General features: G+C 39.8%; 1 protein-coding gene across 11 annotated transcripts in view; it reads left to right on the top strand.

Moving 5' to 3' along the window:
• The window catches only part of DOCK10 (dedicator of cytokinesis 10), a 206,410-nt gene that overhangs the window by 127,832 nt on the left and 58,298 nt on the right, over positions 1-20,280 (top strand). For all 11 annotated transcript variants that reach the window (XM_037849753.1, XM_037849757.1, XM_037849756.1 and 8 more), the window contains 9 exons: positions 1,355-1,434; positions 3,195-3,382; positions 3,849-3,914; positions 6,120-6,212; positions 15,818-15,941; positions 16,135-16,256; positions 16,623-16,709; positions 19,227-19,319; positions 19,747-19,865. In XM_037849753.1, the coding sequence (XP_037705681.1) occupies positions 1,355-1,434; positions 3,195-3,382; positions 3,849-3,914; positions 6,120-6,212; positions 15,818-15,941; positions 16,135-16,256; positions 16,623-16,709; positions 19,227-19,319; positions 19,747-19,865 (972 nt within the window). The remainder of the gene's footprint in view (positions 1-1,354; positions 1,435-3,194; positions 3,383-3,848; positions 3,915-6,119; positions 6,213-15,817; positions 15,942-16,134; positions 16,257-16,622; positions 16,710-19,226; positions 19,320-19,746; positions 19,866-20,280) is intronic.

Raw genomic sequence — 20,280 nt, 5'->3', positions numbered from 1 at the left:
GTGCTTTTCTTCTTTACCTTTTTGCCAATGCATTGGAGCATGAAAAGTTGAAATATTGAGCAGGAAGGAGTAGGAAAAATGTTCTGGGGCCAATCTGATATAAACAAGAGGGAGAAAAAGACTCACAAAACCCGTTAGTGAACAGCACAGAAATTTGTCACTGTGATGGTTAAGAGGAACCTAGAAAACCTAGGTGAGACATTAGATTATTTCATGGAAGCCTCACACCTTTAGCTTATGATATTGATTCTCAGTGGTATGCTGATAAATATTTAACAAGTGACTCTCCAGGAAAAAAAAAAGAAAACTATTTATAGTGTTTGCCAATATCTATGGTGTACATATTCCCTTCATGGCTGATTTCAAGCTACCAAGTGATGACACTGAGCATGGAGTTGGGAAGAGATTTGCAAACCAAATTATGGCATTTCCACCATACAGATACAACAGATGTACATAATATCAAGAGCACAGATAATCTTACCATGTAGTAAAATAATTAAGTGATGACTTATGAGTATGTATCACCTTTGTGTTTAAATATAATTTGCTTAATGATGAGTTTATGTAATTTAATTTTTAATAATGGCTGTGTTTAACACTTGGCAAGCAAATTTCCTGAAAATTTAACAGTCAGCTCTCACAGGCTGGGAAGGGCCAGCTCTGATAATACCCCTATAATTATTCCCCTATTTGAGGTATATTCCCTGAGAGGGATAACACCTGAAATTGTTATCAGCAGCTCCCACCTTACAGTAAAGGAAGTTTGCACAGAAGGTTTTAGTAGAGAAGTAAGAAAGGAAATGCAAAGACTCAAGAATCAGGGAGTGAATGTTGACGAGGGGGGAAGGTGTTGGAAAGGTCTGCACACCTGTTCACCTGGGGTGGCGGCGGAAGAGCCAAAGTCAGGGAAAGGCTCCTTGTCCTCCTTGTTTGTTGGCAAAGAGGGAAAATCCAGGGAAACACAGACTGTCCATTTAACAATTGTAGCAAAGACTAGCCTTGCCATCAAAACTTCTTAAAATTCATCATGAAGATGAATCGCTCAAATCAGTTCAAACACTCTTACCTTTTGTTACCAAAAACTATATGATGTACTGTTGTACTTGTTTGAGCATTTATATAAATGTTATCTGAATTAAGTGTAAACAAATTTAAAATATTCTTGTCTCCTCCCTGTCTTTAGTTTTTGTTTGCAATACCATATAAATGTCAGTTTTCAAAACTTCAGAAAGGAGTTATTCACAAGATTATTTGTGGTCTGCTGTGTGCCCTTATCAAAGCTCAGAATTACATTTGACACCTGGGAACTTTAATAATTCATTGTGTGTTTGTGTGTGGCATGCTTCCACAGGGCTGACAGAACAAGCAAAATGCAAACCATCCCTGGAAGCCTGGATGTTGCTGTTGAAAACGTTCCTTTGGAGCATCCAAGTATGATGATGTCATAGTTTGGTTGTAGAATTTTGAATATTTCATGATTTTGTTTGTTTAGTTGGTTGTTAGTTTTGTTTTTTTTTTTTCCAGAGACTAGAATAAGAGGAATTCATTTTCCTATAGAAAATCGGGTCTTCTTATTTTTCCATTAAGGGAGAATGAAGTATTATAGGATAAGAACTATATTCAGGGTAACTTGACACTTACCTTGTATGTGCCGTGCACCCAGCAAGGTATTAATTTATATCATTTATTCCTCAAAACCCCAGAGGGTTGCAAATGAGGAAAGTCTGGTTCAGATTCATAAACTGGTAGCCTGTCACAGTAGAACTTGTATTTTATCTGTTTTCTCTGATTTAAAACAGTGTACTGCCAAAAGGTTACTCCGACACTGTATAGCCACCCACGTGGCCATGCAGTGATGATAAATGAAATATATTTTGACTCTATTACACAAAGATCATATATCTTTTTCAGAATATGATCAAAAGCCCTGTTTGTGTCAATTGCAGAAGAAGTATTTATTAACTTACAAATAAGGGTTCACAATGTATTTCTCAGATGGTGAGATTAGGTTTTGTTTGGTCTGGTTTTGTTATTTCTGATTATGCCTTTTTGTGACTTTCTCTGTGATACAAAGAACAAATAAAGGCATCATATAATTAACTACAAACAGGGAGATGTTATTACCACAGGATATATGGGTTACCATTAGCACTATTAAATTTTTTATTCTTACAGTTTTTCCACAAATCATGTTAGTACAAAATACAATGAGCATTCTAACTTAAGCCATGGCTCCAAATCATTTTTATATTGATTGTTGTGAAAAAGCAGAAAATAAATTAAGTCATTTCCTCTACCTGATTTGGAGAATGTGACTTTTATTACCTATGGAAAAGAAAAATATCAAAAAAGAGAACTAAAACACTCTCTTTGAGAGAAGTGTAGGACATTAGAGAAATTTGAACATGAAATTTTAGCTCTATTACAATTGACTTTTGGAAAAACTTGTAATATGATTCCCAAGCATACACAGCTAATCATTTTGCTTTTTGGAAGACAGGAACATTCCAGATGGGGTGAGAGAAAGTAAATGGCCTTACTACCTTTCAGTTCCTTAAAATCACCCTCCAAATTGTGCGGTGATGGAAGTTTTGATTACTAAATTCCTACTGGGCTTTTCTTTCTTTTTTCTAAGGCTATTCCTAGAAGTTTAGATGGAAAAGGGTTATAAAAACTGAAGAGAAAAATGAGATAAATTGTGCCCAATAATGCAGAGGAGGGCTTCAGGCCCATGCCTTGAAGTCATTTCACAGGGAAAAATTACTATTAATCCATTTGGTGTAATCAGTAGCCTCCTTGGACAAAGTTTTTATCTGCTGTATTTCCCTATCTGAATTATTTTTAGAATTATAGCAAAAGCCTGTGGGTTAATTCTTATTTTATAGTATTTGATTAGTATGTTCAGAGGATTTTATCTAAAATTTACTTTTTATATAAAGCTTAATACAAAAAGAAAATAGTTATAAGATTCACCTGCCCATTTTAGGAGTTATCAGTTTTGATGTTAAACATATAGCTTGATTATCTTCATGCCCACCTTCTACAGATTTTTCATCCAAGCATTATTTTGCATAGATTGGGATAAAAGTATGAAGTTTCTATTTTGAGTGGATTAATTTTAAAATATATTAATTTTGTTCACTTAAAAATAACCATATTGAATGACAAACTTTATTTTCTGATTTTTTAAGACTGTGTAACATCGTCCTTTATCCCTGTCAAGCCTTTCAATGTGACGGCTCAACCAGAACCCACAGTGGAGGTGGAAGAATTTGTTTACGACTCAACAAAGTATTGCCGTCCTTATAGAGTATACAAAAATCAAATTTATATTTACCCCAAACACCTCAAGTATGATAGCCAGAGATGTTTCAATAAGGTATGATATAAGTTTCTGAGATATCATCATCTCCCTTCACCATATTTAGACCATGTAGGATGGTTTCTTGAAAGGGAAAAGGAAAATTACTATAGGTTAACACTTGAGAATAGAAAGACATTTGGAGAAAATACTTACTAAGGGGCAGTGATGGGTTTCACCTTAAATCCCTTCTGAAATCACTCCTATATATTTTTGTTCTAGACAATATCTTGACCTTGATATTTTTTCCTAGTTTCTTAATACACTCTGCAATAGCATGCCTGCCCCTTTCAATATGACCTTTTCCTTCCCATTTAAATAATCTTTCCAGACCCATCTATTTCTGGATATTATATATAATGTCAGAAGAAAAGTTGGGTATTCTCTTTTCAGATTTAATTAGAAGGTGCTAAATTTAGACATTTGAATTGGGGTATCATTTAGTAGGAAATTATAATTTCCATTTTCCTCACTATAATTTCAGGCACGAAATATAACCGTGTGCATTGAATTCAAAAATTCCGATGAAGAAGGTGCCCAGCCGGTGAAGGTGAGCCAAGTCTGCAGTGGAGCATGGCACAAAGCGGGAAGGAGAGAGTTTATGTTCTTTCCATCATTAAGGGCTTTTTATTTGAGTGTGGTTGAAAGAGGAAAATGTAATACATTTGTTATCAATTTTCCAAAATGTACCTGACTTAATAACCATCATTAACTAGATCTGTTAGAAATCTCACAGCTCTACTTAGCTTTTCACGGTTTGGAAACAGGAAAGCCCTTCTAGTGTGAAATGAATAGTGATTCTCCAGTGGAAGATGTTGCTCTTTTCAAAGATGGGTCCACCTCTCGCATTCAGCTTGCTTGATTTAAGATGGCATGTCCCAGCCAGGCTTCTCGGGGTCTTTGCAGAAGTACTGCTCCATACTTTGCAGAAGGACCTAGTGGCAAATGCAGTAGGCCTGTGAGATACTCACATTTATGGAAGGTGTTTGTAGCCAATTGCCTGAGGAGCTGGGGAGTCCATCCCAGATGTTGATCACATGATTTAATAAATTCAGATATGAGGTTTGTATGAGTGCTGCTGTTTTAACCTATAAAATTTCAATATGGCATTTTTAGAGATCATATTTAATATATACTGTTTTCATTTTAGAGACTTCATGCAACATAAAGTAACCTATAAAAATCAAGAGGGCAATTATTTCTAGTGGGCCTGCAGCCAGGTTTTTCCAATTTTGGTGAGTGGCGAGGCATGAGATAATAAAGGCAAGGCTAATTTCTAACTAATCCCCACTATTATCTGAGATAATTTCTTAAAGAACTCTATCAGGTACTGATTGTGTGTGCTAATTTATGCTACCCAGAAGATTTATAGGATTATTCAGAAGAATGATAATCATTTTAAGAGTGATTGAATGTATCCTGCAAACTTAAGAGAAAGTTTATACTTGTTGCCTTGGGCTGCCATAGCAAATGACTATCACAAACTGCTGGCTTTAAAACAACAAAGATTTATTCTCTCACGGTTCTGGAGACCAGATGTCTAAAATGAAGTGTCAGCAGGGCCCTGATCCCTCCAGAGGCTCCAGGGGAGAGCCCTTCCTTGCCTCTTCCAGCTCCCAGTGGTTGACAGCCATTCTTGGTGTTCCTTGGTTGTAGACTTGTCACTCCGATCTCTGACATGGCATTGTCCCTGTGAGTCTCTGTCCAAATTAGCCTCTTCTTAAAAGGACACTACTCCTTGGTTAGGGCCCACCATGATACAGGATGGCCTCATCTTAATTCGATCACATCCACAAAGCCTCTATTTCCAAATAAGATCACATGCACAGGTACGGGGCATTAGAACTTGAACACATCTTAGGGGAGAGATACAATTCAACCACAGCAGAGTCCTTTAAAATATGAGTTAGCCACTGTCAGCATCCACAGGTACCAAACTCCACAGCAGCATTAGCATCAGTGGAAAAATATTTAAGTTGAAACATAATTGTCAAAGCAAGCAAAGGCAGATGACGTGATGGAAAACACACTGCTAGAGCAGTGATGATGGGGAAAATTCTAGGAAAGAAGAGCAGTCGCGGGTATGAGTGTCCACTGTTCCCTTTGTATTCTCAGGCACTGCACAGAGGCACAGCAGGGCCAGGCGTCAGACCACAGAAGAGGCACCATGAGCCTTGGGCTAAGAGAGCTATTGGGTACATGATTAGGGAAGTACCATCTTACATCCCTTGGTTTGATGAGGGACTGAGATGTAATAGTTATGTAACATGGAACCAGGGCTCCCGCCCTAGCCTGCCAGCTCACCATATATGATTGGCTACCAGCATGTGAGCAACTGGGGTCCCACCAAGCCTCATGGTTGGTTGCCCAGGACTGACTGTCTCAGCTCTAGACCAGAGCTGGATCCCGTGGGCCCCTTCTGCAGACCATCCTGCAAGGATCCAGTTGAACAGGCTAGCCCTTATCTCCTGGTAATCAAAAACCAGGTAGTGAATTGATTCAGGTATTTGGCATTGATGTAATATCTCTATGATGAATTAAAGCATTCACATTTTCTTCAGCAGCATCCCATTGTATAGCAATGGGCTAAAAAGTTTAAGCTTAATTAGATGTCATCTAGCCCTGTAAGTTATCACAAAATTCACCTTTGCCCTGGGATGGACAACTGAAGAGTCATGGCCTTTTTCAGACATGAATTATCATGACACTCAGAATTGGTCAACTCATAACTCTTTTGTTCACCTTTTTTGAACAGTGTATTTACGGCAAGCCTGGAGGGCCCCTCTTCACCTCAGCTGCCTACACAGCAGTTCTGCACCATTCCCAGAACCCGGATTTCTCAGACGAGGTAAGGCCAGGCCACCACTGGCCCCTGAAGCAGTGGGTCAGATAATGTGCAATGATAAATACCCTTTCTACATCACACCTTGGACTAAGAACATGCTTTGGCAGGTGTTTCCTTAACCAAGATTTATAAACGACATTAATAGACATTTGCTTTGAGTGTATGCTACAAATTTGTATCTTTCAGCACAGGAATTGCTCTTTAAAAATGTAAGATTTTTATTACAGTATTTTTCTCCTAATTTTTCCTTTTCTTTCACTGGGCAGTATCCTAAAGGCTGTGCTACATAGCTTTTACCAATCAATGGCAGCACTTCACGTCATAATTGAAAGAACAAAGAACTAACTAGCATATGAGTCAACACCATTGCTAACGAACTGCATGAACTTGAGTGAGCCTGGACCTCCTCATCTAAACATGATGTGAGATGAAGTGCTGTGCTGGCTAGCTGCCTAGAATATTTCATGATGACCCGGGCTCCATGCTATCCTCCGTACCCCCATTATCTCACTTAATGCTCACAGCAGTTCTGAAAAATAGGTTCTATTATCATCTTCCTATTTTATTGCTGAGGGTCAGAGAGGTCAAGTGACTTTGCCAAGGACACATAACCAGTAACTCCCAGTCAGGATTCAAACCCAGGCCACGTGACTCCAGAGCCTGAAGCTTCACCACTCTGCTATAACACATATAAAAAAAATCATTGCGTCAACAATAAATTACTATGCACAAGTGTTAGCTTGTGTCATAAATAGCTGCAGACCAGCAAGAGTCAGTGACTAATTTTAATTTCTAATCATAAAGGAAAGATCTCAACTAATGCAGTCTGCTGTTGGGTCAGATGGTAAAGTACTGAGCACTGAAACCAGATGCTCCAGATCTGGCTGACACAATATCTAGGATTAAAAATATCACACCTTTCTGTTTCGTTGATGCTCCTAATTTTTTTTTCCATAAATTCAAGAAAAGAAATGAGAGAAAGTTAAGGGAAAGGGCTATTAACATATTCTAAAACATTTAGTACAAACTCACTATATTGGTTGCCCCCTTGGCAAAACCTAACTGAAAAGTGTGTTCTCTGTAGATAAGATGTAGGGAAAAGGGAGATGTTTTACTTTTAAGTCTGACTTAATCTCTTTTGCTCTCATGTACTTTCTGGAATCTTGTAAAAGTCAAGAGCTTTTTTACATGAGAACATGTATATAATGAACAGCCTGATGAACTCTGCAGTGCAGATTCAAAACCAAGGTTTTATTTTCTTCTTTTATTATTACAAAAAATGGCCACATCAGTTACAAAAATGAATATAAATTCTTCCAAGACCCTGTTAAAATACTTTATGAATATTTGCAGTGCTTGTTAAGTGAAGATTATTTGCATTAAATATTAATTAACTGGAACTCTTGAGTATCTGTTGTGTTCCCATGTGCTCTTCATGTTGGCAAAAAGAAAAAAAAGGAAATAATTCTTTATATTGCATTGTTCATTATTGTGTATTTTGGAATGTATATTGGCTTTTGTTACCAGATTAACATGCTGGTATACAAAGAATAGGTAAGCCTCTAAAACATCCTAATTCAGTGGCTCTCAAACTTTGCCATACAACAGAATCACCTGGAAGACTTGTTTGAAAAAAAAAAAAACAACCCAGGTTTCTGGAACCCATCCCAGAATTTCTGATTCAGTGGATCTGGGTTGCAGCTTGAGGATATGCATTTCTAACAAGTTCTCAGGTGATGCTGATGCTGCTGGTCCATTCTAAATCCTTTCTTGAACAATGTGAAAATAAATGCACTAGACAGATAGATGGTCAGAGAGTCTAAAAGCTAGTAGACCATTTGTATGGCTCTGTCAGCTTGTTGCTTGATTTGACTCCTCTGGGAACTAGCTAGTTGCTGCTATTGAGCTAAATTCTGCTTACTTGGCATGGTATCCTGGGATTCCAGTGCGAAGTGGCCATCAGAAGACATAGGTTCTTATCCTGGCAGATCTTCTTACTCACCAGACCACACTCCTAGTGACTCAAAGCCTCCTAACATCTCTGGCCTCAGTTCCTATTTCTGTGTCTTCTTACATCACAGAGCAAATGTGGGGATAAAATGAGAACATATGTGATAGAGCCATGAAAACTGAAACAAGCTATGTGATTTAGAGGGTTATTTCCAAACATCTTCTTTTCAGGAATATAGAGTATGCTCCTCATTAAGTATATGCTTAATTCCTATCAAATTTATGTTTATTAAGAAGTGCTATTTAGACAGCTACTGTACAGCTTCTTTATAAAATGGCTAATTACTTAGTTACTTTGTTAGTTAGGGTTCCCTAGGGAAACAGAACCAACAGGAGACATCTGTAAATATGAGATTTTATAAAAGTGTCTCACACAACTGTGGGGATGCACAAGTCCAAAATCTGTAGAGCAGACAGCAAGCTGGCAACCCCAATGAATGTCTTCAGTGAACTCCCCAGGAGATGCTGGCTGGCTGATAAAGAAGAAGTAAAAGTTCTCTCCTCTTCTCCCTTAAAAGTCTTCAACAGATTGGATTACATCCAGCTGATTAAATTCTCTCACAGTGAAAGACACACCCTTCATTGATGTAATCAGGCACAAATTCAATCAATTGACTGACGATTTAATAAAACAGCCTTCTGCTTTATTAACCAGCCAAAAATATCCTTGTAGTTAGGCCAGTGCTTGCTTGATCTGGGCACTGCCACCTGGGCAAGCTGACACATGAACCTAACCATGACAGTCCACCCCTTGTCAACTTGGCAGCTATATACATCATCTTAAACCATATTTAATCTCTAAATAGAACACAGTAACAGACATGTGTTTCACCTAATAATACTCAGCTGTCCTGCATACAACCAGAAACACACTAAATCTCTCCAGAATAGGGTACAAATCCTTGGGTGACACTCACTCTTAAACTTGATATCCTATAACTTAAATACTATGAAATGAATAATACAACTTATGTCATATGATAGGGGGATAATATAGAGAAGAAAACAAAGATATTTGCTTTATTGACAAACAAACATACTCATAATGAAACAAGGAGGAAATATTCATGCCACCATAGTCCTCATTTCTATAACTGGTCATGTGGTCACAGCTCATATTTATCACGACCTTCTTCCACTACCCATTCTATGTTCCCTTTACCCTCAGCAATCACTTCAGCTGGTCATGGTTCTTCGCCTGGTGGGTGACCCAAACCTTCATTCCTGAATTTTCTGGGCCATTGGTAGTCCCGCCTGGATGGAGTTGTTGCAGTTTTCTATTGACTTTAATCACAGGGCACAGTAGTAACAAGAGATACCCTAGGGGAACACCTGTACTCCAAGAAAACTCTTCTTTATTTCCATTGTGTATTTGCAGCCCTATTTCCCCTTTACAGTCAGGATCAATCACCACAGCCAGTACAGTAATGCTCTTCCTTGCCTGTTGATTCAAGGCATGAGAAGCCCAAAGTGGCCAGATGGCAGTCTTAAATTCCAGTTCAATGGGATTATTGTTGTGTTTCCTGGTGGAAGCTCTCCTCCTTTTGGAACTAAGACTTATAGACCAGCAGAGCTTAAGGTTGCAGAAACAGGAAGCAAAAATTTTCCTAGTGGATCAATAGGAGTGATAGTGGTGCCACTCCCATTTCCACCACTTGATTTCTGGACCCGTGAATCCTAGCTATGGGAGAAATAGCACCATACAGTGGATGCTGATTCTGAGCATACATAGCCTCCTGGAGAACACTGCCCCAACCCTGCAAGGTATTGCCACCCAGTTGGCACTGTAATTGAGTCTTCAAAAGGCCATTCCACTGTTGTATCAACCCAGATGCCTCTGGATGATGGGGAACATGGTAAGACCAGAGAATTCCATGAGCATGAGCCCATTCCCTCACTTCATTTGCTGTGAAGTGGGTTCCTTGATCAGAAGCAATGCTGTGTGGAATACCATGATGGTGGATAAGGTATTCCATAAGGCCACAGGTGGTAGTTTTGGCAGAAGCATTGTGTGCAGGGAAGGCAAACCCAGATCTGGAGTATGTGTCTATTCCAGTTAGAACAAATTGCTGCCCCATCCATGACTGAAGTGGTCCAATGTAACCAACCTGCCACCAAGTAGCAGGCTGATCACCTTGGGGAGTGGTGCCATATTGGTGACTAAGTATGAGTCTCTGCTGCTGGCAGATTGGGCACTCAGCAGTGGCTGTGACTAGGTCAGCCTTGGTGAGTGGAAATACATGTTGCTAAGCCCATGCATAACCTCCATCCCTACCGCCATGACCACTTTGTTCATGAGCCCATTGGGCAATGACAGGAGTGGCTGGGGAAAGAGGCTGAATAGTATCCACCTAACAGGTCATTTTATCCACTTGATTATTAAAATCTTCCTCTGCTGAAGTCACCCTCTGGTGAGCATTCACATGGGACACAAATATCTTCATGTTTTTTTGCTGACTCAGGAAGGTCTAGTCACATACCTCTTCTCCAGACTTCTTTGCCACCAATTTTCCAATCATGCTCCTTCCGAGTCCCTGACCATCCAACCAAACTATTAGGAACAGCCATGAATCAGTATGTGAACACACCTCTGGCCAGTTCTCCTTCCAAGCAAAGTAAACAACCAGGGGTACTGCTCGAAGTTCTGCCCACTGGGAGGATTTCTCCTCACCACTGTCCTTCAGGGACATCTCAGAAAGGGGCTGCAGTGCTGCAGCTGTCCACTTTTGGGCGGTGCCTGCATATCGTGCAGAACCATCTGTAAACCAGGCCCTAGTTTTCTCTTCCTCAGTCAACGGATAATTGTAAGGAACTCCCAAAGATGCCATAGCTCTGGGCTGGGAAAGAGAAGGTAAGGTGGAAGGAGTGGGGGGCATGGGCATTTGGACCACTTCCTCATCTGCTTTCAAGACCCTTCAAGCCCTATCTCTTATATACCATTTCCATTTTATAATGGAGTGCTGCTATCCACACTCAACTTTATGGCTTGGTGGGTCAGACAACAGCCAGCTCATGATAGGCAACTCAGGTCTCATAACTTGGTGGCACATGGTTAAGCATTCCATATCTACTAAAGCCCAATAGCAGGCCAAAAGCTATTTCTCAAAAGGAGAGTAGTTATCTGCAGAGAATGGTAAGGAGTCACTCCAAAATCCTGAGGGCCTGCATTGTGATTCTCCTGTAGGAGCCTGCCAAAGGCTCCAAACAGTGTCTCTGTTTGCCACTGACAATTCCAGCACCATTGGGTCAGCTGGATCTTATAGTCCAAGTGGCAGAGCAGCTTGCACAGCAGCTTGGACCTGCCACAGAGCCTCATCTTGTTCCAGTCCCCACTCAAAACTAGAAGCTTTTCTGGTCACTCTGTAAATGGGCTAGAGTAGCACACCCAAATGAGGAATATGTTGTCTCCAAAATCCAAAGAGGCCAACTAAGCGTTGTGCCTCTTTTTTTGTTCATAGAGGGGGTGGGGGGCAGATGCAACAGCTTATCCTTCACATTAGAAGGGATATCTTGACAGGCCCCATGCCACTGGACACCTACAAATTTTACTGAGATGGAAGGTCCCTGTATTTTTGTTGGATTTATCTCCCATCCTCTGACATGCAAATGCCTTACCAAAAACTCTAGAGTAGTTGCTACTCCTTGCTCACTAGGTCCAATCAACATGATATCATCAATGTTGATTGGATCAGTGTGATGTCTTGTGGGAGGGAGAAATGATCAAGGTCCCTTCAGACAATATTATGACATAGCGCTGGAGAGTTGCTATACCCCTGAGGTAGGACAGTGAAGGTATACTGCTGGCCTTGCCAGCTGAATGCAAACTGTTCCTGGTGATCTTTACTAATGGCTATTGAGAAAAAAGCATTTACCAGATAAATAACTGCATGCTGTGTACCAGGGTATGTGTTGATTTCCTCAAGCAATGATACCACATCTGGAACAGCAGCTGCAATTGGAGTCACCACCTGGTTAAGCTTACGATAATCCACTGTCGTCCTCCAAGACCCTTCTGTTTTCTGCACAGGCCAAAAATGAGTGTTAAATGGGGATGTGGTGGGAATCACCTCCCCTGCATCCTTCAAGTCCTTAAGAGTGACATTAATCTTTGCAATCCCTCCAGGAATCCAGTATTGCTCCTGATTTACTATTTTTCTAGGCAGGGTCAGTTCTACTGGCTTCCACTTGGCCTTTCCTACCATAATGGTCCTCACTCCATGAGTCAGGGAACCAATATGGGGATTCTGCCAGTTGCTGAGTATGTCTATTCCAATTATGCATTCCACAACTGAGGAAATAACCACAGAATGGGTCTGGGGAACCACTGGACCCACTGTGAGACAGACCTGAGCTAAAACTCCATCAATCACCTGACTTCCATAAGCCCCAACTCTGACTGGTGGACCAGAGTGACGTTTTGGGTCTCCTGGAATTAATGTCACTTCTGAGCCAGTGTCTAATAATCCCCAAAATGTCTGATCATTTCCTTCTCTCCAATGCACAGTTACCCTGGTAAAAGGTTGTAGATCCCCTTGGGGAGGGCTGGAGGAAGATCAACAGTATAAATTTTTGGCAGTGAAACAGGGTCCTTCCCAAGGGTACCCAGCCTTCCTCTCATTCAAGGGGCTCTGGGTCTGTAACCTGTCTCAAGTCTGGGAACTGTTAAGGGGCCATGACTCTCTATTTTTGTAATTCAGGTTAGACTTTTGTCCGTTTGACCTAGAATTCTTCTGCTTATACAGATCAAACAAAAAGTTAGTAGACGGCCCATCTATTTTACTGCTAGGTACTCCATGACCTACTAGCCAATGCCATAAGTCTCTGCGAGTCAGATTCTTTTGACTGCTGCCTTGAGCCTGTTTTCCATTACGGTAGCCACACCCACCTTGTCTTTGATGATTAACTGCTGTCACGTAGCTTCTGCCAACTTGGTATCGATTATCCCCATTGTGTTTAAGGATTACAGCAGTTCCCACAGTAATATCTGACCCACAGAGAAGGGCAACTACAGAACTCTTCAGGGATGACAGAGCTAGTCTCACAAATTTATTCCTTACAGCCCTGGTAAAAGGTGTGTGCTCTGGACATTCCTGGAGTGTGTGAGCAGGTCTTCCATGATAAATCCACTCTAACATTCCAATCTCTCTAAGTCTTTGGATCCCCTCCTCTATATTATACCAGGGCAGTTCTGGCATTTAGACCTCAGGTAATGTCAGTCACCTTTTGATCCATGTTTCATTCACCCACCCAAACAGTTAACACCCTTTCTAACCCTCAAGCTACAAAATTGAAGGAAGAATCTCTGCTTAGTGGGCCCATATCAATAAATTCAGTCTGACCCAACTTTACATTCCTTCCACTATTATCCCACATCCTTAGTATCCATTCCCACACATATTCCCCTGATTTCTGTCTATATAAATTGGAAAACTCGTGCAGTTCTTTTGGCATATAGCATACTTCCTCATGGGTCACACTTTGTACCTCAGCCTTCGGGGCCTGTTGGGAATTTAGTGTAGTTATAGGTCTTGAAGCCAAGAGTGGAGGTGAGAATGGGTGGTGAAAAGAAGTAGAAGTATCCTTCAAGCCAATACCTCGGGACATTCCATTGAAGTTTCATCTGGTGAAACAGGATTACTTTCTCCAGACAGAGGAGTGAGGGCTGCTTCCTCAGAAGAGGTGATTACAGATTTAGCAGGCACTGAGGGTTAATCTCTTTAGGTGGAAGTTGGATGGCAGGCTCCTTAGGGCAGACTGGAGGTTGGGAAGCTGTTTCCTCAAGGCAGGCTGGAAGTTGGGTAGCTGTTTCCTCAGGGCAGATTGGAGGGGGGTGGGGGGCGGGTCTCTTCAGGGCAGACCATTACAGGAATATCTAGCAAAGTCTCAGCAGAATTCAGTGTTCCAGTGTCCCCATTGCCATTATCAAGCTATGTGTACCCATCCCAATTTTCAGGATCCCATTATTTTCTAATCAATGCCTTTACTTTAACAGCAGACACCCTGCTAGGTTGAAATTTTAATTTATATTGTAAATATGCTACTCGTACAATGAGATTCTGGGTCTGGTTTTCAGAAATCTCAAGTCTGCGGCCACAGGAAATAAGATTTTCTTTCAGGGCACACACAGAAACATTTACATCTGTCATACACCATTTAAGTTTCAAATTTGAAGACTTCAGCTCGTCCCTTTCTCTTATCACTTTATTCAGAGTATCTAAGAACAACCGGCCAACATCATTATACCTCTTAACTACATAAAACTCTGTTAAGATGTCAAGAACACTGTCACCCAGAGCCTTGCTTCATGCAAGAGTATGATTAGGAGAATCAAATGGTGATATTTTGCTTATCTCCTTTGCCAACTCACACCATGGACTGTCAGTGCCATCTTGATTATTGGAAATGGAGTTATTAGTGCCTTTGAATCTAATCAGAGTAGAAAACCAATTGTAAAAGCCCATTTTCAGATTCTGTTTCTCAAGAACCACTCCGGGTACCAACCTGTATTAGTCAGGGTTCTCTAGGGAAGCAGAACCAATAGGAGATCTCATCTGTAAATATGAGATTTTATAAAAGTGTCTCATGCAACTGTGGGGATACACAAGTCCAAATTCCATAGGGCAGGATGCACAAGTCCAAATTCATAAGGCAGGCAGCAAGCCGGCAACTCCGATGAAGGTCTTCAATGAACTCCCCAGGAGAGGTTGGCTGGGCTGAAGACAAAGAAGTAGAAGTTCTCTCCTCTTCTTCCTTAAAAGTCTTCAACAGATTGGGTTAAATCCAGCTGATTGCATTCTCTCATTGTGGAAGGCATGCCCTTCATTGTTGTAATCAGCCACAGATGCAATCAGTTGACTGGTGATTTAAAAAAACAGCCTTCTGTTTTATTAACCAGCCACAAATGTCCTTTCAGTAATGAGCTAGTGCTTACTTGATCAGACACCTGGGCACCATCACCAGGCCAAGTTGACACATGAACCTAAGCGTCACAGTTACCAAATAACTTTTACATATACGTTTGCTGGTTTTTAAAATGGATAAATTCCATGTTTAAGTTACATCATTTACTGCCACACTTCTCAACAATGCGCCTATGAATCACCTGGGGATCTTATTAAAAATACAGATTCTGATTCATTTGGTCTGGGGAAGTTTCTGAGATTCTGCATTTCTAATGAGCTCCCAGGGGACCACATTTCAAGAGGCAAGGATTTAACCTTTGACTCAATTTATGTCCCTTAATGATAGATCCTCCATCTGTGTCTTATTTACATTCTACAGCTATGTTGATGTATATGTATGTGTACACTTGTGTGTTTAATCCAAACTCTAATAGCATAAAAAATCTAATGAGAAAGACTAGGTTATTATCACCCACCAGTATTAAGGAGTGAAAATATCAACATATTCACACATTACTGCTAGAAGAATGGATATTTACTGAGAGTCAAATCAGAGCATCCAATACTAATTATTAAACACGAACCTATATTTAAGGTAAAGAATTTTTTGAAGGTGAAATTTCCCAAGCTTTGTCTTATCCTGACCCTGGATGAATCATTTAAATCTGAGACCAGCAGTTATCTCTTTCCTTGCAGGTGAAAATTGAGCTACCAACACAACTCCATGACAAACACCATATCCTGTTTTCTTTTTACCACGTCACCTGTGACATAAATGCAAAAGCTAATGCCAAAAAGAAGGAGGCTCTGGAATCATCAGGTACAGAATGGAAGCAATTAGAGGTAGCTTTACATGTCATCTCTTTGACTTGAGAGGGAGAGTATATTCAAAGTTTGATTTACTGAACTTTATTAAGTGAAGTTTAGTATTCATAAAGGTAAATCATTTTACATTTATTCCTTATCATGGAGATTTGTACTCAAAATTTTCTCTCTGTTGTTCCTTTGCACAGTTGGATATGCTTGGCTTCCTCTGATGAGACATGAGCAGATAGCTTCCCAAGAGTATAATATCCCAATAGCAACAAGTCTGCCTCCTAATTATTTATGTTTTCAAGATTCTGCAAGTGGAAAGGTATTAATAATGTATAATTTAAGAGAAGAAAATGTATCAACTAAGGAATACCAGGTTGTCTTCTTTCTGCTATTTAAATTAACACAAAAACCATAGTATATGCATCCAGTATAGTTATGAATGATGTATTTCTATAATATTCCAAATCTTTTGTGAGTTTCTGGTCACCAGAAATGATCTAGTGATGATTCCCCAATATGCATTGGTTTCATTTACCAATATTGCCAAATACATTTGTACCTTTTGTTTTCTACCTCCATACAATGGAAAATTAACAAATCAATACAGCAAATTAACCTAAATCTAACCCATATATTTTCTTTATTTCCCATCACCAGAGTGACAGTAACAAACTCTCTTTTGCAGCATAGTGGGAGTGACATTAAATGGGTTGATGGTGGCAAACCACTTTTCAAAGTATCAACGTTTGTTGTATCAACAGTGAATACTCAGGTGAGTACATTGTCTTGAAATAGCAGCATCTTCCCTGACACATAGAATAATAATTAATAGGAAGTGGTGGGATGTCAGAAAAGCAGGTGATTGAAAACTGCAAAGGAAGAGTATTTGGGGCATAATTTTATGCTTTTCCCAATATTGATAGAATGCCAGAAACATAGGAGCCAGAAAATTTCAGGCCAAAATGCCAGAAGAACACTTAAAGGGATGCTAGTCTCCTTAGGGGACAGTTTGCTTCCACAGGTAACACCCACATATTAGAGAAAGATCTTGACCTCAGAACTAAGTCTGCATGTGATTGTGAAAACCTTGTGGCTCACACTCCCTTTATCCAGTGTATAGACAGATGAGTAGAAACATGGGGACAAAAAAGTAAATGAAAAATAGGGAGTATGGTATATGGGATGTTTGGGTGTTCTTTTTTACTTTTATTTTTATTTTTATTTTTATTCTTATGTTTATTATTTGAAGTATGAAAATGTTCAAAATTGTTTGTGGTGATGAATGCACAACTATATAATTATACTGTGAACAACTGATTGTGCACTTTGGATGATAATATGGTATGTGAATGTATCTCAATAAAATTGCATAAAAAAGAAAGGGGAAAAAAAAAAACTAAGTCTAATTCCCAGTGCCTCCTCAGGGTTCCCATTAAGGGTCAGCAGAACTGCATTTGAGAGCCACCTCTGCAATTTCTGGCTTAATAAGCCTGGACAAATTCACTTTACCCCCTGAAGTTCCTATTTCCTCATTAGGAAAATGGTAGCAATAAAATCCCTTTGCTGAAGGTTGTGGTGAGAATTAAAATGAGAAACTGCATGTGAAAATATTACATGAACTGCAAAATGCTCTACCAGTGTAACTATTATCATTATTAAATTACCCAAAATTCACCCTTCCTTTGCAACGCTGCTTATTTTACCACAATGTGAGGACTTTTATGTCACCAATCATAAACTGCAAAGCAAACTATGGAAAGTACATCCAATATGTATTTTTCCTTTCTTCAGTACAATGTGTATATGCTTCTCAGCCTCCATGTCACACTCCTTTATCCCTAGCCCATCTTTGATTGTTAAGAAAAGTGAAATAATTCAGGCATAAGTTGGCTCAGATTTTCTCTTAGTAACAACTGCAGGTGCCTCAAGCCAAATTTAATACTCTTCCCCAGTCCTATACCCATAACAGTTTAAAACCTTCCTTCCTCTGATACTATCAGCCCTGGTCAAGTTTCCCTAAATGGTCAAGCTCCACTAAACCCTCTGTTAATATCTCAGAATCTCCCGAACTTCTCCTTCTCATGCTCTCAGCTGCTTCCCTGAATTTCCGAGGTCTGTTTCTGACTCACCGTGACTCACCCTTTTCTTAGCAGTGCTCTCACTACCCCCACACATGTAGCCTTGAGAACATACTGTGCTCTGCCCTGGGCCCTCTGGCCATGCCACCTTCCCCTAGTTCTCCCAAGACGTAGTGATCATTTGACGCTCCAGATGCCAGCTCAGATGTCACTTCCTCAGAGATGACATCTGTTTTCTGACCCCACAGACAATGTCTGGTTGTCTTGTCATATGCCCATATAGCACTCTGGCTTTGTTTTTGTTTTGTTTTTGTTTTGTTTTGAGCACTTATCAACTCCTCAGCTTGTAGGAGGTATGTGTGGTAGTCATGGTTCCATGCCTGTCTGTCAGCCATAATGGAGGGTTCACAGAAAAGGGGTCAAGTTTTCCTTGCCCACAGCTCTGACCTCAGGGATGCCAAGGGCCTGCCATATAATGAGCTTTCCATAAATATTTCTTAAATAAGTAAGTAAAGTGATATTAAAAGTCATAAAAACTAGAGCTGGAAAACAGAAAACACACGCAGACACACACGCATCTGAGGGAAAACCAAACCAGAGTTGCTTTCCAGAATCGGTGAATGCCAGAGAAACATCCAGAGAGCGTATCCTCACTAAAATTTTCTATCTTCCTTCCTGACTGCATAACTCCTACCCAGAGCACAGAACTTAGAGAATTTCCAATGTGCCATACTCTTCAGGAAATAGCCTTAAAGGGGAAAAGTCGGTGTTATCTCTAAGTTTTGTCCAATTCAAGCATTTTAAGCCTGAAAATATCCCTATGCATATTAAAGAGTATACATTCTCATATGTATTATGGATAAGTAAGAACAATTGGTAGAAGTCTGGGGAAGAAGCACAGTGGGAGGTTGAAAGAAGGGAATTAAAATAAAGGTTAAAAAAGGAACATAGAAAATAGCCAGCAATTCTTCAGCCACTGGCATGTGCTGAGAAGGAAAACAGATCCCATGTGAATGAAATAGGAGAGAAAGTGGGCTCTAGTTCAGGTGGCGCTTTCAGTATGCCAAATGTCGAGTGGAAATGAAGGCTTTGTCACCCTCACCTTTGATAAGGCTCTTCCACATCTATCCTCTATTCTGCAGAAATGCTCCCATCCCATCACTGTGATTGTTTCAGTCACAATTCATGCAGCAATTTTTTTGCTGTTTTAGGATCCAAATGTGAACGCGTTTTTCCAACAGTGCCAAAAAAGAGAAAAAGATATGTCTCAATCACCTACCTCGACGTTCATCCGCTCCTGTAAGGTAATTGACCCTCTAATAATTTCAGTGAACTCTGAGGTAGAAAAGAGCAAGCGAAGACTTTATATTTTCCGTTGAGTAGCAAACCAAAAGATAGTTATCATTGCAGATTTTTAAATACCTTAGCAATACAGAAAGTAAACATTTTATCTCACAATTCCGAAATCATTTGTCTGTTGATTGAAAAACAACCAAAATAAAAATGATTAAAAATCAGAATCAATTTATTTTAAATTGCTCAATTAGATAGAGTCCTTGCAACATTACCCCCATGCCTATTTGTCATGCTAAATGCTGTGCAAAATGAAACCAGATAAAGGTGAACTGCAGTATTCATGTTCAATTTCTCAAAAACACTAGCAGAACGTGCTTTAAATTTAATCTGTTTCCCTTTTTTTTTTCTTTTTTTTTTTTTGTGAATTTGCTACAGAACTTATTGAATGTGGAAAAGATTCATGCAATCATGAGTTTTCTGCCTATAATCTTGAATCAACTCTTCAAGGTTCTGGTAGAGAATGAGGAAGACGAAATAAGTACAACTGTGACCAGGTATCTTTAAACAGCCTGTGAAGACATCGTATCATCTGTGATTATGCAAAGCCTTGAAAATAACCCGGCAGCGTTCTAGTGGCATACACTTAGGTCTCATTTGAATATGTCTCAAATTTGACTTTATTCACTCTTGAATCTTTACTTTCTAATCATCTAGTATTATCATTCAAGTAAAATTTTAGACCCCTTTTTATTTTTCCTTTGTGGTTTGTAATTAAATTTTTATTTTGAAATCATTGTAGATTGTCATACAGTGGTGAAAAACAACACAGGGAGATCCCATTTACATTTTATCCATTTGCCCCATGGATAGCATCTTGCAACACTATAATACACAACCAAGATAGTGATGTCGTTACAGTCAAGACACAGCACAGCCACGGGAATCCTCCTGCTGAACTCTCACAGCCAC

This window comes from Choloepus didactylus, chromosome 9 (assembly GCF_015220235.1).
Source record: "Choloepus didactylus isolate mChoDid1 chromosome 9, mChoDid1.pri, whole genome shotgun sequence".
Taxonomy (NCBI): domain Eukaryota; kingdom Metazoa; phylum Chordata; class Mammalia; order Pilosa; family Megalonychidae; genus Choloepus; species Choloepus didactylus.
This window is presented reverse-complemented; position numbering and strand designations above follow the sequence as displayed.